Source organism: Dipodomys spectabilis, unplaced genomic scaffold (genome assembly GCF_019054845.1).
Source record: "Dipodomys spectabilis isolate Male_0828 unplaced genomic scaffold, ASM1905484v1 ptg000002l, whole genome shotgun sequence".
NCBI classification, from domain to species: Eukaryota; Metazoa; Chordata; class Mammalia; order Rodentia; family Heteromyidae; genus Dipodomys; species Dipodomys spectabilis.
The window spans coordinates 28,020,996-28,047,956 of NW_024870679.1; the positions used below are offsets into that span (position 1 = coordinate 28,020,996).

A 26,961-nucleotide genomic window follows, 5' to 3' on the forward strand; every position below is an offset into this window, starting at 1 on the left:
CAAGCAACACCCTCACCTTTTCTGAATTGCTTTCCTGTCATGGAGGGCAGAACTGAATCCAGTGAGGACTACTGAAGACAGTTGTTTGCAGTGCCTTCCCTATAATTCAGCTTCTGAATCTTGTAATTATGACATTTCAAAATGTGTATATAATCGAGAATTCTTCTCATCTGTTTGCATTCTAAAATGTCTTGAGCTCTGCAATTCTAGTTGCTGTCATTATATAACGTGGATTAGGGTAACTTTTCAGTTCTGTCTTGTTTATGATTTCTCTTCATTTTGTTCTGCTGTAGATAATTTGGCATTTTAATGTTTTTGTGTTTCACTAATGCCTACTCCATTATACTAAACTTTACTAAAGGTTGACTAAAATGTCTATTAAACAGAATGCCTCCGACACCTTCCTTTTAAAATGTCCCTATTGAGTTATCGATATCTGGAAACACGTCAAAAGGATAGGGAGTCTAGTCTCTCTGCCTCGGGACTGACTTGGGCTGCTTTTAAAACTTCATAGCATTTTTCCTAACCATAGCAACTTTAAAGTGCAGTGAAAAATAATATGCTGCTCATTTATTTTCATTCGTATTATAATGCAAAAACTGAAATTAAACTACTTGAAGGCCATGTGCTTAATATTCTTTAATATTAACTGTGGCATATTCTAAAATTAATATGTTAACTTGAATATGACATTCCCTTCAAAATTTTCATTTCTCAAGGAATAAATAACACCATAAAGCTGTTAAAAATAGTGATCAAAATTTCAATAATGACATTTCATCTACTTAATGTAAGTGAAAATTTGTGGTCCTCTATAAATTTGTCATACCATTACCTGATTAATTTTTATTACAAAGATGAAAAGTAGAAGCTTTACTAGTTATGATTTTCAAAACAAGGGAGTTTTGTGTTCACTGAATTTGTAAAGATTTTAAAAATAAATGTAATTGTGTTGATAAGGAGGGTTGTGAGACTTCCCTTCCCTTTCATACCTTCCTTGACCTTGCCTTCTTCTCTACCTCCATTCTTCTCACTCACAATATTCATAAACCATTAGTTTTCATTCCTATTTAGTCTATCCTTTAATTGTCAAACTCATCTGTTCCTTTCAGTTTTTGTATGAATTGAATTGAGGTTCATAGTGGTTTAATCTACTTGAGGTCTTCCATCTTGTAAGTGGCAAACCCAGAATTTGAATGTAAGTCTGGATATTTTTTCATCAGAAAATTTGGTTAGAGTTATAAACAAGTTTAATGCTTATCCTGGTTAATTGAAGCACTATTTTGAAAGAACTAAGAGATTTAGTTCAGTATTCTTTAGCAGATGAGTGTTCATTTATTTACTATTCTATTTCTGATTTGGATCCTCGATTAGAGTTGAGGCAAGTAGAGATCTGAAGAAATGAGTATATAAAAAATTATAGGAAAGTTACTTAAGAATAGCTCTTAGGAAGTGAAGTGGTGGCTCAAGTGGTATAACTAACCTTGAGCAAAAGCAGCCCAGGGACCGAACCCAGGCCCTGAAGTTAAGCCCTAGGGGTAGCACCAAAAAAAAAAAAAAAAAAAAGTGTGGTGGCAGTGTGGCTAGATAGAGTGCTAGCCAAAGAGAAAAAGTACCAGGTACCACATTTGAGTTCCAGTCTGACCAAAAAAAAAATAGCTTTTATTATTTAAAATTTTACTTATATAGATGACACTTGAAAAGTAAGCGTGGTTACATGATCTCTATTCTGAGAAGCCATATTTAGTTCACATAGGTAAGCATCCTTAAGGATTTAACAAGCTCTTGTGAACTATTCAGATAATATAGCCACCATTTTAACGTGATTTTCAAGACTATCCTATCTCATTTCCATAAAACTGGTAATGGGAATGTTTAGAATATAACTCACTGACTGAAGATCGTCAGTACTAATTTTTCATGTGCTCCCCACTGTAGGCACCTAATAAGATAATGGATATCTGAAATTGTAAAAAATGAGTGTCAAAGCACCTTGATCATTATTAACTTGCATGAGTGAATATTTGAGAATTTGCTACACCCAACTAAAACAGTAATTTAAAACAACTAGACAAATACACATTTCTTTCATAAGTCTAAATCATTTAGAGTTTGTCACATTAGAAAGCAAATATTTTTTGCATAATTGTTGGTCTTATTACTTTTTTTTTAAATTTTGAAAATACCATACAGAGGGGTTACGATTACAAGCATTGTTGCCTCTTCATTTGTTTCCCCTTCCCATCCCTTCCCATTTCCACCCTCCTCCCTGCCCCCGCCAAAGTTGTAAAGTTCATTTTTAGACCTAATGTCTTGTACATCTCATTTTTGCAATGGGTCCACCTGTATCCCTATTTAAACAATTTGTTTTTTCCCTTCCCCTCCACAGATTATACCAACATCAAATACAGTGAAAACAGGAGTTATACCATGGGGGAGGGACATACAAATCAACAAAGAAATCATCTTATAAATATGTTAGAAACAATCACAAGAAAGAAAAAAACATTTGAGTCCTTATCTTGGGGTTCATTTTGCCTAGCATCAACTTATCTGACCTTTTCTGTTTGTCTCAGACATATACTAGTTATTGCAAATAAGGGAAACCATGGGACCTATGTTTCTTTGAGCCTGGCTTACTTCACTTAATATAATTTTTTCCAAGTCTTTCCATTTCCTAACAAATAGGGCAATGTCATTCTTTCTGATGGAGGAATAGAATTCCATTGTGTATATATACCACATTTTCTTGATCCATTCATCTACAGAGGGACATCTGGGTTGGTTCCATATCATAGCTATGGTAAATAATGCTGCAATAAACATAGTTGTGCTGGAGCTTTAGTATGGTCTTGTTTGTGATAATTTGGGTAAATGTCTAAAAGTGAGATTGCTGGGTCATAGGAGAGCTCTATGTGGAGTCTTTTGAGGAACCTCCATACTACTTTCCAAAGTGGTTGAACAAGTTTATACTCCCACCAACAATGCGGTAAGGTTCCCTTCTGTTCACATCCCCTCCAGCATCTGTTGTTATTAGAGTTCTTGATTATAGCCATTCTAACTGGGTGAGGTGGTATCTCCATGTTGTTTTGATTTGCATTTCTTTTATGGCTAGGGAGGTTGAACATTTCTTCATGTGTCTATTGGCCGGTCTTATTTCCTCTTCAGAGAAGTTTCTCTTTAAGTCTTTAGCCTACTTATTTATTGGGCAGTTGCTTCTTTGAGAATTTGTTGTTGGAGGATTTACTTTTTTGAGTTCCAGGTATATTTAAATATGAGACCCTTGTCCGTTGTATGGCTAGTGAAGATCTTCTCCCAATCCGTGGGCTTTCTATTGATCTTGCTAGCTATGTCCTTTGCCATGCAGAAGCTCTGCAATTTCATGTAATCCCATTTGTGCAACCTTTCTTTGATTTGTTGTGCTTCTGGGTCTCTTTTAAGAAAATTTCATCCTGTGCCAAGGAGACCTAGGGTTTCTCCTGTTCCATCCTGTAATGTTTTCAGAATGTCTGCTTTGACTCCAAGGTCTTTGATCCATTTGGAGTTGATTCTGGTACAGGGTGATATAAAAGGATCTAGCTTTAGTAGAAAGCAAATATTCTTAATGTATATTAGATACTTTACTCTTTGTATTACTTTGACCATTCAGATATTTCGTAGTAATTAACTCTGTTCCCTTTGTGTTAAAGTTTTGTCATTTTAGTTACTGAGAGAAAAGGCTTTCAGAACAGCTTTTGGTACCTTTTCACAGAGAATATATTATAAACTTGTGAAATAGTGTTGTAAGTAGTAAAGACTTACTAAAATACATTACAAATGTATATTCTTGTTACTAATAGATACCAGGATAGGATTGTATGTAATGACAGTTTGATGTTTGTTTGTTTTTTCAGTATGAGATAGCCTGTATGTACTAGATAGGCTCACCACCGCTGACTTAATTCCCAATCCTCATAATGGCAATTCTAAATTGAGTTTTGATTTGAAACATTCATTTTAATTTTGTAATTATATTGAATAGAACTTTTTTCTGTATCCTGTCATACCAAAATATATGAATAACATTGTGTCTGGTATATTTTTAAGGTTTTCTGAGTGAAGTATAAACTCACGAGAATATTTGGTGTAAGTTTGTGCTTTAGTGGGTTGAGTTTTGACCATATTGTGATTGAAAAAAAGTTTTGGAAGTGAGGAGATGGCCCTTTCTCTGAGCTCCGGGAATTAGTAAATGATACTCCTTGGATAGTCCCCTAGGTGTATACACACCTACTTTTTCTCTCCTTTCTGTCCATTGAGCCATACTTAGTCCAGGTACCCACTTCTGAAGTAGAGAATGTATGAGAAAGATCCAGTGAAGAAAATAGGACCAATCACTCTGGACCAATACATCCTTTGCTTCTAACGGGAGGATTTTAATTTACATTGAAATAATTAGGGAACCTAATGTCTTAGTAACAGGAAGGAAAAGCAAAATATATTGTTATTTTTATCAGTTAGGTTTTATTGTTACATTCCCATCCTGATGAACTTGAAATAGGTAAACTAGTAATCCACCACAGATAGTTCCAGAAGTATCATTAGAAAAAGGAAAAAAGCCACAGTGAATCTCTTCTCATATGTACATAACCAGCTATTTATAGAAATGGAAAAATATAATTCCCTTCAGGTTCATGCTCTCTATTCCAAAACAGATCAAAGTAGTATAATGAGGCTATTTAATCTGCTACCTAAAGTCAAATAAGGTTAAATCCTTCCCAATAAGAGTTAGGGTTATCATTCACTTTAAAACTGATATATATATAGATGTCAGAAAAGGTCTATGTTATATGAATGGAGTCAGTACATTTAGTTATAAATTTTAACATTCTGGGTTAACTTTCATTACATTGTACAAATCTTATTTGTGAGCAATTTGTATTGTATTAATTATCTCAGATTATAATTTCTGGCAATTGTTAGAGAATACCAGAGCTCCTTTTTTTTTTTTTTTCACCACTACCACATTTGTGCTCTTAATATTTGGGAAAGCAAGTCCGTTTTGTCATTTCTTTTACTTTAATGTACATTTAAATGCCTTGCAGTGTCTAATCAGTATTTTAAATTGTTGTTTTGTTTGTATACCTTTGATTTGCCAGTTCTATATCCAAAAAATTTTAATATCTTGCTAAAATTGAATGATTTTGATTAATTATGATATTCTAGTTTAAAATATGCCAGTAGACATCTTAATTATAAGTAATAAATATGTCTACTTTTAGGTTGCCATTTTTCTTAGCAGGATATGAAAATTTCCCCATGGTTGGAATTATAATATATATTGTATATTTATAATATATATCCTGAATTTACACTCATTTCATAGTTCAATCTATAATAGTGTGAAAAAGAAATGTAATAATTATAATGGACATGTTGGGTATAAATTTGTTTCTTCTGATAAATAGGTCATAACTATTATTTAAATGTTAAAAATTTGGATAGAGTAGTAGAATTAACTGACATTTAAACAGTTAATATTTTAGAAATTTAGAATTTATCTTTTCTTACCTGCTCATTATAGTTGGATGTCTCTGCCTAAAATAAAATGATAGTTGCAAAAGATGATAAACTTTATCTGGCTATCTTCCCCTATTACAGAAGAAAGGTCTGTTTAAGAGAATAGTCACATTAGCCAGGCACCTGTGGCTCACGCCTGTAATCCTCGCTACTCAGGAGGCTGAGATCTGCGGATCACAGTTCAAAGCCAGCCCAGGCAAGGAAAGTCCATGAGATTCTTACCTCTAATAAACTACTAGAAAACTGGAAGTGGCGCTGTGGCTCAAGTAGTAGAGCATTCACCTTGAGCTGAAGAGCTGAGGGATAGCGTCCAAGCCCAGAGTTCAAGCCCCACGACAGGCAAAAAAAAAAAAAAAAAAAAGAGTATAGTCACAACAACAGGCAAGGGCCTCATATCTAAAATATACTTAGAACTCAAAAAATTAATCCTCAACAACAAATTCTCAAAAAAACAACCGCCCAATTAATAAGTTGGCTAAAGACTTAAAGAGAAACTTCTTTGAAGAGGAAATAAGACTGGACATTAGACACATGAAGAAATGCTCAACTTCTGTAGCCATAAAAGAAATTCAAATGGAAACAACATTGAGATTCTACCTCACCCCAGTTAGAATGGCTATAATCAAGAAATCTAATAACAACAGATGCTGGAGGGGATGTGGCCCAAAAGAAACCAGACTGCATTGTTGATGGGAGTGTAAACTTGTTCAACCACTTTGGAAAGTAGTATGGAGGTTCCTCAAAAGATTCCACATAGAGCTCCCCTATGACCCAGCAATCCCACTTTTGTGCATTTACCCAAATGATCACAAACAAGGCCATACTAAAGCTACCAGCACAACTATGTTTATTGCAGCATTATTCACCAAAGCTAAGCTACAGAATCAGGTCTGGGAAGGTGGCTCAGTGGTAGAGTGCTTGCCTGGCATGCACAAAGCCCTGGGTTTGATTCCTCAGCACCATATAAGTAGAAAAAGCTGGACATGGCACTGTGGCTTAAGTGGTGGGGTGCTACCCTTGAGCTGAAGAGCTGAGGGACAGTGCCCATGCCCAAAGTTCAGGCCCAATGACCGACTAAAAAAAAAAAGATATGGAACCAACCCAGATTCCTTCAGTAGAGGAATGGATCAAAAAAATGTGACACACACACACACACACACACACAGGAATTCTGTGACACACACACACACACACACACACACACAGAGGAATTCTGTGACACACACACACAGGAATTCTGTGACACACACACACACACACACAGGAATTCTGTGACACACACACACACACACACAGGAATTCTGTGACACACACACACACACACACAGAGGAATTCTATGCCTCCATCAGAAAGTTAGGAAATGGAAAGACTTGGAAAAAATTATATTAAATGAAGTAAGCCAGACCCAAAGAAACGTAGGTCCCATGCTTTCCCTTATTTGCAATAACTAGTATACAACTAGGATACTTTTTACTAGACAAACAGAAAAGGTCAAAAGTGATGTACATATGACCATAAAAGATGATGCTAAACAAAATAAACCCAAGATAGGGTTTTTTTCTTTGTTGCTGTTGTTTTTAATGTACTGTGTGATTTTTTTTGTTTCTTTTATATGTTCTTCCCCCCATGGTATAACCCCTGTTTTTACTGCATTTGATTCCAGTGTCCTGCATCTTGTATACATTTTTCTAATTTGGGGAGAGGAAGGGAAATAACAAATGCTGAAACAAGGATAATAAGAGATGTAGAAGATACTACATTGAAAACGAACTTTATAACTTTAGGGGTGAGAGGGAGGAGTTTCGGAGGTGGGGAAGAAAGGGATGCTAGGGGAAAAACAAAGGAGGGAATAACAATGCTCAATAGGAAATGTACTCATTACCTTACTCATGTAACTGTAATCCCTCTGTACAGTATCTTTACAATAAAAATTATATATTAAAAAATAAAATCCTAAAAAAAGAGTATAGTCACAGATTACACCTGAGGGTCTTTGCCCTGGGCAACGAGCATTATAAGTAGTATTTGGAAAACGACAAGATTTGTTATTACTCTAAAATGGTTTGTCAAACCTTAAATTATTTTAAAAGGAATATGATCTTTTTGATGCAAGCAAATAAGAGTTCCAAAAAATTAATTTGACTGAAACTAAATTATTTCTCCCATGGATGATTTCATTTAAGCACAGAGGGAGGCTTACTGATTTGTTCTGCAGACTGTATCTCAAAAGAGAATATTCTAATACTCAGACTTTTACACTTGAAGGCATTGTGATGGATCTCTTGGGAAACACATTAACATATATATACGTATATATATGTTGAAATTTAATTTTAAGTAAGAAAGTACCAGAAGTCCATTATAGTTGTGATGATTAATTGCCATTTTCCTTTCCAGGATATGCAGATTTCTCTATGGTTGGAATCATATAATAATAGTATATATACTGATTTTGTACTGGTTTCATAGAATCATTTCTCAGAGCTAGAAGATCCTTAAGACTTTGTAAAAATCTATCTTACCTTGGAATCTTTTAGATTTTTTTTTTCTTCACCACAAACTGTTTAGTATAGAAGGTGTCCCCAAATGATGGGAACGTAACCTCATACCTCCCAAGTAGCTTGTTCTGTCTTTGGATGACTTTTTTTGGAAGATTCTTTTGTGGATTTAGTTGGAAACGATTTTTAGTAGTTTTCTGTGTTTCATTTTAGTTTTAGTTCTAACTCCTTCTGGCAACTCTCTTCAGATATTTGAAAAGTCACTATTGTACTCATTTCTTACAGTCTCTCTTTAGCAAAACATTATTATATGGTTGAAAAAAATATAACTTTTAAGCGAGCCCAGACTAGAGTCAAATGAGGATTTTGTTTATTAATAATTTTATTACCTTGGGCAATTAGTCTAATTCTCCATTTGTAAAACGGGGTTAATATTACTTATGCCACAGAGTAATAGAGAACACCTACATATTCTTGACTCTGAACAAATGCTGATTCTTGATCAATATTGTCTCCTTTTTCCCTTCTTTCCGTCTTTTTCTCCAAGTGGTCATTTCCCATTGAGAAGAGTATATTTAATAAGAAGATTTTATTAGGATTTAGAAAGAGTTTAAATACAGGAGATTAAGAAAGAGTTTACGGAAGCACCGCGAATCATTTATCTGCTGCCAGTTTTTGAAGGAGAGAGTAGTCAACACTTGCCCTTTCCCTACATCCATTTTCACTGGGAGGAAATTGTGATGATTAGAGAGACTGAAATCAAATAGAGGAAAATATTCTGCAGATAGTTTGGGGCTTTAAGTACCAAAAAATCCTTTTAATATCCAACTTGTCACACAAAGGAATGTTAGCATCCATTTGGGAAAGGAAAGAGCTACAATCCTATTAGAAGGGGTTTGCAAAGGAATTTTATGTCTGTTTATAATTACTTATGTCAGTATTTTATTGGAGCACCTCTTCAAATATTTTTATTTTTGTTCCTCTGTAGGAAGAGCCTAACAACCTTTTCTTCTAAAGCCAAATGTCCATATGTCCATATGGTCTTTGTACCAGCCACTCAGCTTTCATAAGGTAAAAGCTGCAAGAGACAGTATGTAAAGGAGGGTGAGGGGCTGTGTTCCAGTGGGATTTTTGTCTATTGAATGGGGTGGCTAGCACAGGTACTGTAGTTTGCCAGATCTGGCTCTGTGAAAACAGTGTTGTTTCTCTCACTGCTCTTATTCATTGTTGCTTAGCATTTTGACTGAGTTGTCCTTTTGTGTGATTTTCTTTATATTTTTGCTGTTAGTGTTCAGCTTGTAGATAGGAGAGTGTCCAGCTTTCTTAAATCTTTATTTCTCCCACACATTTAGAAATCCATTACACCAGTATCATCCTACTTCACAGTTCAACTGGACAAAGTATATTCTTTTCCCTCGCCACTTTTTTTTTGGGGGGGGGGGGGTCCGGTCGTGGGGCCTGAACTCTGGGCCTGGGCACTGTCCCTCAGCTCTTCAGCTCAAGGCTAGCGCTTTACCACTTGAGCCACAGCGCCACTTCCGGGTTTTTTCTTTTTGCTTATGTGGTGCTGAGGAATCGAACCCAGGGCCTTGAGCATGCAAGGCAAGCGCTCTACCACTGAGCCACCTTCCCAGCTCCTCCACTTTTTATTTTGTGCTTCATTTTGAATGATTCTGTTCTTGTACTATTTTATGGAATTTCTTCTCATGCACAAAGCAAAGTGAAATGAAACACATTGGATGGTATTAGCAACTGATTCACATCAGTGTGTGTGTGTGTGTGTGTGTGTGTGTGTGTGTTTGTGTGTGTGTGTGTGTGTGTGTGTGTGTCTCCATGTCTGTGTGTGTGTGTGTGTGTGTCTAGGGCTTGAATTCAGGGCCTGGGTTCTGTCCTTGAGTGTTTATGCTCAAGACTAGCACACTACCACTTGAGCCACAGCTCCATTTCTGGCTTTTTGGTCTTTTAATTGGAGATAAGAATTTCGAAGATGCTCCTGCTCTGGCTGGCTTTGAATCCTCAAATGTCAGCCTCATAGGAATAATACATGTGTGAGCCACCAGTGCCTGGGTCATGTCATATTTTTATCTTTAGAAAAGTCTGCATAGAGCCAGTGCCTAGTTACAGAGGAGGTTGAAATTTGGAAGATTGTGATTTGAAGCCAGTGTAGTCAAAAAGTTTATCAGCCCCAAACACTTGCATATGCTGACACATGCCTGTCAGCCCTGGTACATCCATGCATAAATAGGAGGATTGGGTTCCAATTTGTCTCAAGCAAAAAATGAGGCCTTGTCTCAAAAATAACCAGAATAAAAAGAAAGAGAGGTATGGTCCAGTACCTGCTTGGCAAGCACATATCCCTGAGTTCAAACCCTAATACTACATTGAAAAGAAAAAAGAAAATACTTGGGGCTTATTCATATTCTGTTTCTCTCTCCTTGAATGTTCTTGTTTGTCTTTACATCTCAGTTGAAAATATATGTTTAGTTGGGCACTGGTGGCTCATGCCTGTAATCATCGCTACTCAAGAGGCCGAGATCTGAGGATCATGATTCAAAGCCAGCCCAGGCATAAAAGTCCATGATACTCTTACCTCCAGTAAACCACTCAGAAAACCAGAAGTTCAAGCCCCACAACCAACAAAAGGAAGAAAGGAAAGAAAGAAAGAAAGGAAGGAAGGAAGGAAAAAAGAACGATAGAAAAATACATGTTTAAAGTTCCTAATTCAGTAAACCTATCCATCCCCCCTTTCCTTTTATGGGTCTTTTTTTGTTTGTTTGTTTTTTTAATTGTAAAAATGTTGTACAGAGGGGTTACAGTTACATGAGTAGGGTAATGAGCACATTTCATAGAGAGCATTGTTACCTCCTCCTTTATTTTCCCCCTACCATCACTTCCCTCCCTGCCTCCCCAACTCATCCCGCCTCCCATGGGTCTGTTTTATGAATTACGTTTTCTCCTGGATATATATGACAGCTTCTTCCTTTTAGCATGTTTGTTTTTAACTGAACAAGTTTTGTGTATGTGGTATGTTGTTGCTAAATTTTCATTTTATTTAAATAATGAGTTATCAATTTTGTCCTTTGGTTTTTGGTATTGGAGTTTGAATGCATGCTCTGACATGTACTAGGAAGATTCTCTAATGAGCTACATCTCCAGTCCCACAAATAGTTTGTTGTTATTCATGCTTAGACTAAAACTCTGATAAATTCTAGGAGACTCCTGTTCAGATCTTTGCAGCTTTATTCATTTGTTCTTGTGTTTTTTCTTTTTTTCCATATACAGGTATATGAGTAGGGTAATGAGTATATTTCCTATCAAGCATTGTTACCTCCTCCTTTGTTTTTCTCCTACCATCCCTTCTCTCCCCACCACCCCAATTCCCCCCCCCCCAAAATGGTAAAGTTCGTTTTCAACATAGTGTCTTGTACATCTCATTGTTACAATGGGTCAACCTGTATCCTTATTTAAGCATTTTGTTATATCTCCTCCCCTCCCCAAATTATAAAAATGTATATACAAGATGCAGGGCACCAACATCAAATACAGCGAAAACAGGGGTTACACCATGGGGGAAGAACATACAAAAGAAACAAGAGAATCACATAGTGTATTATAAGTACATTAAAAACAATAGCAAGAAAGAAAAAAACCATGTGTGTCCCTGTCTTGGGGTCCGTTTCACTTAACATCATCTTATATGGTCATATATACATAGCTTTTGACCTTTTTTGCTAGTCCTAGACATGTACTAGTTATTGTGAATAAGGGAAACCATGGGACCTATGTTTCTTTGGGTCTGGCTTACTTAGTATAATTTTTCCAAGTCTTTCCATTTCCTAACAAATAGGGCAATGTCATTCTTTCTGATGGAGGCATAGAATTCATATATATATATATATATATATATATACACATATATACATTTTCCTGATCCATTCATCTACTGAGGGACATCTGGGTTGGTTCCATATCTTAGCTATGGTGAATAATTCTGCGATAAACATGGTTGTGCTGGTAGCTTTGGTATGACCTTGTTTGTGATTGTTTGGGTAAATGCCCAAAAGTGGGATTGCTGGGTCATAGGGGAGCTCTATGTGGAGTCTTTTGAGGAACCTTGAACTGCTTTCAACTGTGGTTGAACAAGTTTACACTCCCACCATCAATGCAGTAGGGTCCTGTGTTTTTTCTTTACAACTCTCTCTTTAGGAATATAAAATGCAGATTCTAGCCACAAAGACATTCTTGAATTCTTAGGTGTCTTTTCAACTCAGTAAGACAAGTAGGCTCTGTATGGATATCCCTTCTTGTACTGTAGCATGTAAACTGTCTCCAGGCAGTAAAGCCTAGCGTAGTTAATAGACTCATCTATTTCCATTTTCTGGGACCAGAAAATTCCCCCAAATTGACCAATATCTGAACACCATTACTTCTTATCCTGTGTCTGATTTTCAGATTGTTTAGGATAGGCAGATACTTCTTATGATATTTAACCCTTCATAGATAGAACCATCACTACCCCGAAACGTTTCATTGATGAATGAAATGTTATTATTTGAGAAAATGATGGAATACTTTTTAGTTAACCACTAATAAATACTATTTATTTCAAACCTCATTGTTTTGCACATTTTAAAAATATTTTAATTGATTACTTCTTACTATAGATTCCTAAGCTACATTGTTATTTGATTACTGAAATTCTTAATTTTTCTGTCATACAACGAAGAACATTAATAATTAGCATTTAATGTATAATTGCATTTAAATATTTTGTTTCTTATTTTCAAGAGGGAAATTATATAATTAGGCTAAATTGATTGCCTTATTATATTCAAAGCTTGTGAGACCTTGACGAGTATCACAAGCAGATCAAAATGTAGAGCAATGAACTCATAAATTATAGTGTGAAATACAAAGCTGTATCACTCCTGTACAGACAAAAAGAAATTGCTTCTAACTGGATTTTAGAACAAACTTTACTTGAAGATGCTATTTAGGCTTGGTCTCAGAATAAATAAGTATGCCTCCATCAGAAAGAATGACATCACCCTGTTTGTTAGGAAATGGAAAGACGTGGAAAAAATTATACTAAGTGAAGTAAGCCAGGCCCAGAGAAACATAGGTCCCAAGGTTTCTCTTATTCACAATAACTAAAGCTATGTATAAATGACCATATAAGATGATGTTAAGCAAAATGAACCCCAAGACAGGGACACACATGGTCTTTTTCTTTCTTGCTATTGTTTTTAATGTACTTATACACTATGTGGTTCTCTTGTTTCTTTTGTATGTTCTTCCCCCATTGTATAACCCCTGTTTTCACTGTATTTGATGTCGGTACCCTGCATCTTGTATATACATTTTTATAATTTGGGGAGGGGAAGGGAAATAACAAAATGCTTAAATAAGGATACAGGCTGACCCATTGTAACAATGAGATGTACAAGCCACTATGTTGAAAACAAACTTTACAGCTTGGTTGGGGGGGCGGGGGTAGGGAGGAGATTTGGAGGTGGAGAGGGAAGGGATGTAGGGGAAAAACAAAGGAGGAGGTAACAATGGTCGATAGGAAATGTACTCATTACCTTATTCATGTAACTGTAATACCTCTGTACAGCATTTCCACAATAAAAAACACTAAGAAAAGAATAAATATGGAAGAATAGGAAGAATTTTTTATTCTTTGTTTTTGTTTTTAAATCATAAATTATAACTGTAAGAATTATTCCACTGAAGGACAGATATCAGAGGTCATATATAGTTTTGTGTCTTTTTACTGTGTTTATTCATGAAACCTTGACAGAACTGTTTGTGAATACGTTTTCTGTAATAAGTGATTTAAAACTATGATAATCTCAAAACTTCTATTAATGAAGGATACAGCTATGGCTCAGTTGGGGCCTCTCCAGTATCTCATAGAGCCTCAGTCAGTGTAGTAACCTTGACAGTTGCATCTAAGGCTCTGGGGTCATCTTGCACACTTACTACTTAGCTCTTTGTGCTTGTAGGATTTAGGCTGTAGAGGTCATGTTCCCTTTCCTTCTCATGATCCACTCCACATCATAGCTGTTTGATTCTTTAAGACCAATAGGAGAACATTGTGGCTGCTTCTAATACATCTGTATACTTGACTGGTAAGGGCTCATCTGGTTAGGCTAATCTTCTAATCTTCTTACCGAGTCCACCCCATTACACTGTCATTTTCACTTAAGCGAAAAGTCAACTGATTAGCAACCTTAATTACATCCTTAGACTCCTTTCTTCTTTACCACATAATGGAGCCTACTCAACAGGAGTATTGTCCCATAATACTCATAGGTCCTGTCCATATTCAAGGAACAGACATTTTGTAGCCTGTGTACATTAGGGTGTAGAAATGTAATTGTGGGGTGCCTTGGAATTTTGCCTGCTGCAGTTTGACTTATAATACAATTTGAAGAATATAGGCTATCGCTATATAATTATATAGCTTATATAAATAATATAGATTAGAAATACTAGTAAACTATCACTAGATTGATAAAAATAATTATTTTCAGAAGTAATAACTATAACCTTAGGAAATTATTTTATAATCTTTTTGAAATATAGTATAACTGAACTGTTCATTATACTTTAAGAAAAGAATCTCAGTGAAACTTTGGAAATTTTCCATTTGCTTCATGGTAAATACATACAATTTTAAAATCTTTTTTCTTAAATGTTATTGTAAAGGTGATGTACAGAGGTGATGTACAATTATATAAGTCAGGTAATGAGTATATTTCTTTTTAAACAGGTTACCTCCTCCATCATTTTCTCCCTGTTTTTTCCCTCTTGACCTCCCCCTTCCACAAGTTGTATAGTTCATTTCCAACATAGTGTCTCGTTAGTAACACTGTTGAATTAGTTCATCCTTTGTCCCACCTTTCTTTCCCTTTTCTTCTTTTTCCCCTCCCCAAATCAAATAAACTTATATACAAGACAAAGGATATAGAAACCAAAAGCAGCCACAAAAGGGCATAAACCAAACCAAAAGAGAAAAAACAACCCCAAACAGTCCAATAAAAAACCTCTTGTTTCCCTTTCTTGACGTTCACTTCAAAAACCATTGTTTTGAATGATCATATGCACATAACTATTGAGCCCTTATGATCTCTTCCTAAGAATATCCTCCTTTGTGTGACTATTTAATGTGCTATTTAATTAATCATGTCAAGGGTCCATTGAGTTTACTTGTAAATTTATAGGCATATTCTAATTATTACAAATAAGGGGAACCATGTAGCCTATGTTTCTCATATGTAATAAGAGAAGACCCTGAATAGCAAAAACAATCATTAGCAGGAAGAGCAGTGCTGGAGGAATATCAATACCAAGCTTCAAACTCTATTATAAAACCGTAGTTATAAAAACAGCTTGAGGAAGTGGCGCTGTGGCTCAAGCGGTAGAGCACTCGCCTTGAGCTGAAGAGCGCAGGGACAGTGCCCAAGCCCAGAGTTCAAGCCCCACAACTAACCAAAAAAAAAAAAAAAAGAATAAAACCAGCTTGGTACTGGTACAAGAATAGACCTGAGAACCAATGGAATAGAAGACCCAGGAATGACCCCACAGTCATATAGCCACCTAATATATGATAAGGGAGCCAAAACCATAGGATGGAAGAAATACAGCCTTTTCAACAAATGGAACCGGCAGAATTGGCTATACATGTGCAGCAAACTGAAGATAGACCCTTATATATCACCCTGCACCACAATCAATTCTAAATGAATCTAAGACCTCAGTGTAAGACCAGATACCCAGAAAAATATTACAGGAAGGAATAGGGGAAACACTAGGGCTCCTTGGCACAGGTTGAAACTTCCTAAGTAAAGATGTAGAATCACAACAGATCCAAGAAAGACTAGATAAATGGGATTGCATCAAACCAAAGAGTTTCTGCATGGCAAAGGAAATAGCTAACAAGAAAGCCCACAGAATGGGCTTACAGCTATGCATCAGACAAGGGCCTCATACATAAAATATACTTTGAGCTCAAAAAATTACCACCCCCCAAACAAATCCTCAAAGAAGCAACAACCCAATCAATAAATGGACTAAAGACTTTAAGAGAGACTTCTCTGAAGAATTTTGAAAATCTTGTTTCACCTCCATACTTAGATCTGTGCGCTCAAGTATTGTGAAGTTATATGATAATATTCTCCTAATAACATAAAAGGGGAAATTGAATACTGTTCACAATTGGAAGTGCAGTGTTGCTTAGCTACCTCTCCCTTTAATTTGAAATATCAAGCATTTCAATAATACGTAGCCCTTAAGCTTTTAAGTGTTTGCTCATGACATATCACAATGTTTTATGTATGCTTTCCACCTTTGTATTGTAGCTGTTATTGTGAAAGGTTAAAGAAAGAGGAGTGTATTGAACAGCAGCCAGTAGAGTACCTTAACTACATAAAATCAGTCATTTTATGAGAAACTTAATGGACACAAATGAAATTACAAGATATACTTTAATATAAACTTACCTCAAATATAGCTCTGCTACAGAATGCAATGATTATACCAATCTTTCACTTGATTGTAACTAAAATCACTGTGGAATGTTGAAAATATTACATATAGTTGTTTTAAAAATAGCCACTTTGCTATATGACAACAAAATCATTAAACACATACTGAAAAAGCACTTTTTATATTAGATTGTTGTCATGTTATTTTTTGTTAGAGTAACATGTCATGAACTAAATAAACAGGATATGGTGGAATACCTCCCAAATTTGGGAAAGAAGATGTGAAGAGTCTCTGGGTGGACTCTTTAGATGCATTTTTTTTTCTGTGTACATTTCTTATCCTCCCAAATAAGTAAAGTTCATTACCATTATATGTGTATATATTTAAAGTACAGATAAATATGAAGAGATTAAAATACATTTATAATCCTACTTTCTCCAGGGAATCACTACTGACTTTAGCATATTTCCCTTATTTGAATATTGTTATAGATAAACAGGTATTTTCATATTTAGTGTCTTGTTTATATATTATTAAAGGATAAGCGTCTCTCCAAATCATTAAAATTGTTTGAAAACATTTTAACAACTGTTTAATATATTTACATAGATTGTTTCCTGCTTTTTATTGTGTAGTTAATACTGAGACAAAATTCTTTGTGTAAAGCACTTATCTGTAATGCTGCATTTCTTAATATAGATCCTAGAAATGCTACAGGTCTTTGGAGAAAAATTAACATTTTAAAGACCCTAGGGGCTGTGCATGGCTGTAATATCAGTACTTGGGAGGTAGAGATCAAGAGAATAAATCCAAAACCAGTCTAAGAAAGAAGTGAAGTCTTCATTTAAACAAATAGTCTGTGTGTGGTGATGTGTAACTATAATCTCAGATAGCTATAATCCCAGCTAGAAGCCCATGTAAAAGTATTTTATCTAAGGCTAGCTTCAGGCAAAAACAAAAACCCTATCTTAAAAACAAAGAACAACAACAACAAAAATTGACTAGGGGATAAGGTTCAAGTGATAGAGTACTGGCAAGCTTGGAGTCCTGAGTTTAAACTTGCACTGTCATATATACATACATAATATACATATATACATACTTATATACATATATACAGACTGCTTGTTTGAAAAGCTGACGATCCTACTTAACGTTATTAGTTTAATTTTAAAAGAGGAGGAGATAGGAAACATTTTGTCTTATGGTTGAAAGAGGTTTTCAGAATTGAGGCATGGCTCATGCGGTAGAGCACTAGCCGTGATCAACAAGCTGAGCATGAGGCCCCAATTTCAAGCCTCAGTACCAACAAAGGAATAAAAGATTTTTTTCAAGTACGAATTAGCCATTTATAATTACTTTTGGGGTGAATTTTGTTCCTTGTGTTATTTATCGATAAATCCTTGTGTCTTTTGGGGATATTTCCATCTACTTACTTTTATCTTCCTCTCTTAAGCTCTCACACTAGGAAGGAAAGGGAAGGAAATATCTCTTTCTATATTTTAGTGCCTCTCTATCCTGTTTCCATTCCTTGGCTGTGAATTTTTAAGGTAGTTTCCCAAAGTCTATAAAGATTTCATCTCTCACATGTGTGGAAATATAACAATGAAAACTACTTTTTACCCTGTTTATCCTCATGTAACTAATGTAAGCTGATAATCATAAAGATTTCATCTCTCAAAAATTAAAAAAAAAATCTGCCTTATTTTTGTTTACTCTCTGTAGACTAATAAATCTCTACCATGCAGTTCCCCTACATTTTATCTCTTTTCTTCTGTATTTACATTAATTCTAAATCATGTGAGGTGTATTTTGGTGTTTATAGTGTTTATGGTGCTGAGTTAGGTACAAAACTAAGGGGGGTTTTTGAATGCTAATCCATGGTTAGAGTGCCAGGAATACTGCTTCCTTGTCCACTGATTTGTGATACTGCTTTTATGCTGTGTAAATTCTCAGGTGCTGGGCTGATTGCCTACTTCCTATTCTGTTTTATTCATGTTTCTATTCTTGTACTGAAACCACATTGCTATTTAGCATTTTATACCTTATTTTGTTATTCCTGTTTACCCCTCTCTGTAGAGTAATATAGATTATTTACCTGGCATCTCGTGCTATGGGTATTCTTAGTCATTTTTATTTTTATTTGTGTTGTTATTATGAATGATTTTTTTCCATTTGTAGACTTACTTTTACTGCCACAATTGAAGGCTATTTACTTTTTTAATACCTAAATCAAAGTTTTAAAATTCTCAATAATTATGAGTTGATTTTTATAATTTGTTGGTACCTCATTTAAATATCTGCAAATAAAAATTTACTTCTGCCCAAGAATAACCTCTGTTGTTCAGTGATTCCAGAGTAATATTAACTAATGATATAACTAGTAGATCTTCTTGTCACAGTAAAGCTAAAATTATGGTTAAGGAAAAACCGTAGACAATGGTTGTAGAAAAATTCCATTTTTAATAGAATGTTATATAGACAGTTTTCCTTGTTTTGTTTTGTTTTTTTGTTTTTTTTTTTATTTGATCGTGGGGTTTGAACTCTGGGCTTGGGAGTTGTCCCTGAGCTCTTCAGCTCAAGGCTAGTGCTCTACCACTTGAGCCACAGTGCTACTTCTGGTTTTCTGGTGGTTAATTGGGAATAAGAGTGTCATGGACTTTTCTGTCCAGGCTGCCTTTTAACTAGCTCTTAGCCTCCTGAGTAGCTAGGATTACAGGGGTAAGCACAGGTGCCTGGCTATAAACAGCTTTCTATTAAAACTAAAGGCATAGGTGAGACCAAATGGCCCTTCTGAGATTAGATTAAATACTTTGCAAGCTTATCATAGATGAGTACGTGAAGATTTTGGGAGATTTACAGTTTTCCAGCAGGGGGCAACATGTCATTATTACTAATTGGTAACTCTGAAAGAAACAGGTGGAGACTTTGGATCTAGGCTGTAGTTGGGAAGAGGAAGCCTTGGTGTATGTCTCTAGATCCTATCCAATCTCCTTCCCCCATCTCTACATATGCTTCATTTCCTTAAGAACAATGTCTCTTGTGGCAGCTGGGATCTGGTTAAAGGAAGAGCCAGAGCTCCTGGTGAATGACACTGCAGTTGCCTTCAAGGAGGAAGGTAGTAAAGATCATTGATTAAGTTTACCTCTACAAAGCAGCACAGAAAGCATTTTAGCTGAATGAGTTTTCTGAGTTCAGTGGCAAATACTGTTCAAATGAGACAGGTAGCAGTGCAGGTCCTTGCTTTGTGGACTTCTGACCTAACTTAGTAAATTAGGAAGGTGTAAGGGGATCATCTTGATCTTGATCATCTTGATCACCTTCTCCCATCCCAACAAATGTCTTCTTGTGCTGTTCGTATTTATATTATAGTTGCAGAAACTGGAGACATTGAGTATATGAATAAGAATATTTTCTATTTTATTATCATCTTAAGAATCAAGGATTTTTTTCCTTCCATATTGTTACCGCAAAGGACATACTCCATAGATACTAATGTCTGACAAAACATTCCAAAACTTGGTATCTTAAAACCTCAAGAATTTATTTTTCTTACAATTCTGCAATTTAGGCTTACTTGAGCTGCACAGTTCCCTTGTTCTCAGCTGGCTTTCTCCCAAGTTTGCAGTGAACTGTGTTAGTGAGACAGTCTTGTTCAGAGTTGGCTGACTATTGGCTGGGAGAATCTCAGTTCTTCTCTACATGGTGCCTTTTTCTCCAGAAGCTTAGGCTTTTTTCATGGTGGCAATTGAGAACTGAGAGAGAGAGAAGCAAGCAAGCCCTCTTGAAGCTATACTTGGAACTGGGATGTTACTAGGGTTGCATTCTATTTTGGCCAAAAGACAAAAGAAGTTTCTGGAGCACCTGATTTAGAGTAGGGAGACAGATTCATTTTATCTTTGTCTCTATTTCTCTTTGTGTGTGTCTCTGTGTCTCTCTATCTCATACTGGGTGAATGCTATCCCTGTAAATTCTACCACTTCATGTGAGCTACTGTAAAGCCACATTGTAAAGGTGCGGCCGCAGGAATGTATGGAGATTGGGGCTATGTTTGCTATCTAACAAAGTCAGGGCAATGAAAGACTGAAACATGTGCTTGTAATACTATGTTGTTTTCTAATAATTGTGGAGTTTAGTTTTTCCCTTATAAAATATGTCATTCAGCTTTCTTTCATTGTTTTTGCATCTTATGTTCTTTTTCTCCTATGCTGTTCTTTTATCTGTGGTTGCTTATATATCATTATCCCAATCCATGCCAAATATTAATTTTTAAATATACTTGACTCCTTATTGAATTTATTCAGAGCTATCTTCTCTGCTTTACCATGGTGTAATTTTCTCTCAGATGTGAGAGTGTATATGCCACCTTGTTGTTTATGCCTGGTCTGGGACACTTTTATAAAAGGTGAACTGCATGGAAAACCTTGGTTCTTAACATGCGCTGTTTACAAGGTAGTTCCTGTATTTTCCCCTCTGATGAGCTTTTCATGTGGACATTGAAACTCCAGAAGATTCCGTGAACCATTCTCATTCAGTGCCTTTCTACCTGTGTACTATGTTGTTTACTGGGAATTGTATTTAAGTGGAAATATAAAAGAGGTATGCACTAGAGAGGCTGGAATGAATTATACAGCTCTAGTTGTATCATAAACTCATCGTTCTACTATATAAACACTGAGTCTCCTAAACAGGCAGAGAAGGGGAGCAAGCCAAAATGCTTTCTCAGTCACAGAATTATTATTTCCTAGAGCAAAGCAATCATTTGCATGGTTTGTAGCAATTAGAACACTGGGTCCACTATTACCTTGGTTTTAGGCCTGCTGTTAAGGCAAGGCTTTAAGATAGTGAAACTATCTGAGGCTTATCATCAGAGGTTAACTTGGTTTGGGTAGGTGTGCTGTCATCTTTCTCTGTACTTTTGAATGGCTTGCTGTGAAACGGTGGGAGAAGCTGCACTGGGGAAGTCTATTTAGATTCCTTCTTAAGCTGATTTTAAAGTACATTTAATTAGTGGATTTTCCTATTTTTCTTAATCAAAAGATGTAATGAATGCACAGTGAAAACATACCAACAACTAGCTGGGTGCAGTGGCTCACTCCTCTAATTTAGCTACTCGAGTGAGTTTGAAGTGAGTCCGGATAAAACAGTTCGTGAGACTCTTTGTCAACCAGTAGCTGGCTGTAGTGTGTGTTCTTATCGTCCCAACTATGTGAGAGACTGAGATCGGGACTATTGTGGTTCCAGGACAGCATGGACAAAAAATGGTTCAAAAAAATCTCAGAAGAAGCTGGCATTGTGGTACATGCCTGACATCTTAGCCATGGAAGGAAGTATAAAATGTTTAGGTATGTGCCCATGCAAAAGTAAGACCCTATCTCAAAATAACCAGTGCAAAAAGAACTGGAGGTATGAAGTCAGTGGTAGAGCCCTTTCTTAGAAAGTGCAAGGACTTGAGTTTAAAACCCCAGTCCTGGAAAATAACAACAGTAACAACAAGCACACATCAATGTAAATAGCAGTATTCAAAAAGATAACATTGCTGCTTTTGTTAAATTGTGTAATATTGATAAAATTTGAATTAAAGTACCATTCTATGTATAAATTTTGTAGCTTCACATATTTCTTAGTTCTCTATCACCATTTTCAAGGTTTGCTCTTGAGGAATTACAGTATTAGCACACTTTCTTTTTGGTCCTCTCCTGGGCCTCTGTAATGTAGTTGAGGGACACATGCAGGCTTTTGGAGCAGCTGTCAGGGCTAATTGTGGAATCTTTGGAGAAATGATGGTTACTTGTGCATGTACTGTTTTTTTTTCCTTAGTTGTCTTATCTCTGGCAAGATATACTGGTAAAATTACAACCTTAGGGAATCTCTCTCATTTGAATAACTAGGATTTCTACAATATCTACAATTGTAGATGTACAATTTGCTGCTAACTACTTGACTATTATTTCTGTGCCCTCATGATACAATTTACATTTCATTCACCTCTCTCTGTATATGTGTGTAAGTGTGAGTGTGAGTGTGTGTGTGTGTGTGTGTGTGTGTGTGTGTGATGGTACTGGAGTTTGAACTTGAGTCCTCTAAGCAGGCACTTCTGCCCCTGAGCAATGCTTCCACCCTTGATATTTGCAAGTTACTTTTAAGATAGTGTTGTCTGGCACACATGTAAGTATGATCTGCTTATGTTAGGCTTTCTGGTAGCTAGGATAATAGTCACGCACTACCATGTCCAGCTCTTTGTTGAAAAAGGTTCTGGTAAATTTTCTGCCAGGGTTTGTCACAAACCAAGATCCCCAACTTCATTCTTCCAAGTGTATAGGATTACAGGTGTGAGGCACCAGCAGTGTTCACCAGAGAGTGTTCACCATTAAACCATGGTTTGGTTTAAAAAATTTGACTTCTTGACATCTTTTAGCACTGAGATTCATTCATTAGGTTTTATCGAGTAGGTATCTATAACTTGTTCTCCTTGTTAAGAGTTTGACTTAATGCTGATTACTGACAATAATTATTTAATTTTCCTAATGGAGTTTTTTTGTGTATATTTTGTGTATGTTTATGTAAGTTTTCAAATGCCAAGTAAATAAAAGATTCCACTTAGAGTAAATCAGAGTCTTGTCTCCATAACTATGTCAGTGCTCCTATGCTAGGCTCTCAGGGAATATATGCTGTTTATATAGGAGTGTCTACTGTAATAGATGGTGGGAATCTTTTTCTATTTTATGTAAAGTCACTTTTCATGTTCAGTTTTCCATGTGATTTGCTAATTGACTTACAGGAAATAAACAGGTCACAAACAGAGTAGTAATCAGTCCTGCTGAGTTCACATGCTTATTTTCTTCTGTTACCTGCTTGTAATATTTATATTACCTGTTTGTAACTATGCTTTATAGTAATTATTCTAGACTTTCTATTAAAGTAAAATTAAGATTTCCTACAAGGTTGTGCAAAGTGACTTCTAAGAACTCTATGGGATAGTTTGAGAACTGCTAACCTTAATGTTTTGTAAGATATTAGAGGTCAAAGACATCATCATATCATCATCATCATCATCATCATCCGTGTGATCAAATCCCCTTTCAGACACTTTTTCTCCTAATTCTGGGTGTGGAACCCCGAGCTTTGTGCATGAGAGGCAAGCATTTTACCACAGGACTACACCCCAATACCTATTACGGAATTTTGGCATTGTTGGTTTTTTCTAAGGCAGGTTCTCGCTGTGTTATAGCTCAGGCTGCTCTCATACTAGCTATCCTTCCGCCTTAGCCTCATAATGGAGGGTAGAGGCCTACTCAAGTGGCAGAGGGACAACTGTAAGTTAAAAAAAGGTAAGCTAGAGCAAGAGCCCTGAGATCAGCAAGTCCCCAAACTGGCAAAGAGTATGTGTACCACCATTCCTTTTGATTTGGTGTTTGTGCATTGTTGGGTAGCTTCCTGAAAGAAGTGTTCAAGAGTGAGAATAGGCAAGGGATGAAGATGGAATATAATTGCTGTAGACGATAGTTTTGTTTTTATTAGCATTTGATTAAAAGCTCCTAAAACTCTACTATTAGAATCCAAATTAAGGTAGTGAGACCATTTTCTTCCCTTTCTATTCAAGGACTAAATTTTCAATTGTTGGAAAGTTGATTCATGTATTATTGCAAGTAGACTAATAAGAGATACTTGTCATGAGCTTCTGATAATGGGGTTATGGTGGAGCTATTAAGATGACATATCATGGGAAGACTGTCCTTGCTGGGAAGAGGAACACTCAAGATACATGGTTGTGTGTTGTGGGGTGGGGACTAGAGAAGGCGATATGGTATAGACTCAGATGGACTTGGACATTAGGGAGTTTGCATGGGGTTAAACAATAAAGGCAACAGAATTCACAGGAGTGACGAAGTGCAGGTCAGGTATTATGAGAATTCAAAGAAAATCTAGAGAGGTTGGTGCTAGTTGAGTTTTTTACTTTTAAGTAAACACAGCATTCATTACAAGGAACACTTCATATCATAGGGGCAGTATGACATTGCTAAGGACACTGTCCCCCAAATGAGTAATTGCTAAATATCTGAATGAATGACTGGATTTCACTAGACAGGCACAATAGCCACTAAGCTACCTCTTTTTTTGCTTTAGTTATTCAGGTAGTGTCTCCAGTTTTTGCCCAGGACTAGCCTCAGGTTGCAATCCTCCTAACTAAGACCTCCTACAAAGCTGTGATGAAAGGTATCAATCACCATACTGGCTTGTTTATTGAGATGAGGTTGTTACCTTTTTGTCCAGCTGTCCTGAAAACATAGTCTTTCTGATTTTTGCCTGCCAGGTAATTCTCAATTATAACTACTATGTCTGGCCTGTTGCTGAGCTATTTACTTTTGTTAAATTGACGATGTCATTTTTGTTTTTCAGAAACCAAAACTGAAAGATTGGCATCCTCCTGGGGGTTTCATCCTGGGACTGTGGGCCCTCATTATCATGGTTTTCTTCAAAACCTATGGAATCAAGCATATGAAGTTCATTTTTTAGACTCAGTGATATGGGAAGAATGAATGGAAGACTGAAACCTTGGATAAAATAATGTTATTACCTTTTTAAAAAATATATTGCTCCTGTGTAAACTGGGAAAATTAAATTTTAATGAATTATTGACACTGTAACTTAAAGAAAAATAATTATTGTTGCAAGTGCTTATTTGCTACTATGTGTAATTTTTGTTTTGTGTTATAAATACTAGTGTGACAAACGTCAGAATATACTGACTCATTCTTTTTTTAAAAAAGCAACAATTCTCTATTACCTACTTCATTTGGAAAATAAAAATTGTGAAGATATTAAATTCTTGCTGAAAGAGGTAACTTACGAGCCAACACCAGTGGCTCGTGCCTGTAATTCTAGCTACTCAGGAGGCTGAGGATCTGAGCATCTCAGTTTAAAGCCATCCCTGGCAGGAAAGTCGGTGAGATTCTTGTCTTTAATGAACTACTCAGAAAAACAGCTAGAAGTAGACCTCTGGTTCAAGTGGTAAAGTGCTAGCCTTAGATGTTAAAAGCTCAGAGACAGTCCCAGGCCCTGAATACAAGGCCTTGGATCAGGAGGGGAAAAAAAGAAGTAACTTCTGAATTGAAGGGTATTATTAGCAGGGATGGGAAAGAACATGAAAGGGTTGACACTGATCAAGATGTACTGTATTCATAAAGTACTTTTTTGAATAGCAGCTCCTTTGTACAACTACTAAAAGAGAATAAAAACATAATAAAGGAGGTAACTTCTGTTAAGTTGTCTGTATATCCTAACTTTTAAATTTATGAGCATATTTTTTTTCTAAATAGGGATCATATAGAATATGTTGTTTCATAACTTTTTTATGGTGCTATATTATCAACCCTTCTCTGTCTTTGGATATTATTCAAGTATACATGGTAAGCCAGGCATGCAGCATGGAGTTGTACCTTTGTAACCCAGCTGTTCAAAAGACCCCGGGGTGGGAGGGAAGCCTAGGGATCCAAGATCAAATGAGCAACAAAAGAAAAGAAAAGAAGCCAAAGCAAAGAAAACAAAACAAAGGAAAGATGTTGCATTCATTGCATGACAATCTAATATTGCTGGACCATTCCCTTGTTTTTCAAGTTTTCCTTTGTCCCATTCTTTAGTATATTTAAATATATTAAATGTCAAACATTCATGGACTTCTACAGCTTTAATTAAAAGGTGAAAAATTGCTTTCTTACCATGTGATACCAGTATTATGGATCTTATTTGTTGTCAGTTTATTTGGGAAAATTTAGATCTCTGAGAATATCATATAACTGGCCAAAAGAAATACATTGTTTTAGTTTCCATATCCTAGCATTTTGTGATTTTCTAGAATTGGCTAGCCCTCTTCAGTTTCTATCTTGAAAGAGACAGGACTGTATTTCTTTCCTTTGAAGTAACTCTTGTCCACTGGCTGGAGCTACTTTTTTCCTTAAGGATAGCCCATAAAGTAGATGACCTACATGGAAAATACACATTTTTGGTCTTGCCTTGGTCTGACTGATGATTATGTAAGGCAGGAAACCTCACTTCTGATCTTTGATAAGAAATAAGAGCTCAGATTCGGACATGGAGTTTCTTTAGCCTGCCAGTCCTCTTCATTTTTCTCTCATCTCTGGAAACAGTATTGAGATTGTACATGGTACTTTCCCAGATACTTTTTCTTTGCACTTATGCATTTTTTTTATTTTATCCAAGAACTTGGGTTTTCATCTGTCTCATAATAATAGAAACATTAAGAAGACTGCTTGTCTTTTGCAATAAAACCTCCTAAAATTAATATTCTGTAGAATCTTTGTGCCATTTAGTACTTTAAAAATAATACCCGGTAGTTACAAGCAAAACTGTGTTATATCACTTTAGGCAAAGGAATGTCTTAATTGTCTTACT

The 26,961-nt window shown here is 36.0% G+C and overlaps 1 protein-coding gene across 2 annotated transcripts in view; it reads left to right on the plus strand.

Annotated features, from left to right (window-relative positions):
- The window catches only part of Pigk (phosphatidylinositol glycan anchor biosynthesis class K), a 91,115-nt gene extending 65,825 nt beyond the window's left edge, over window positions 1-25,290 (plus strand). For both annotated transcript variants that reach the window (XM_042684432.1, XM_042684433.1), the window contains exon 11: window positions 24,949-25,290. In XM_042684432.1, coding sequence (XP_042540366.1) covers window positions 24,949-25,065 — 117 coding nt within the window. In that variant the 3' untranslated portion in view covers window positions 25,066-25,290. The remainder of the gene's footprint in view (window positions 1-24,948) is intronic.
- The last annotated feature ends 1,671 nt before the right edge of the window (window positions 25,291-26,961 follow it).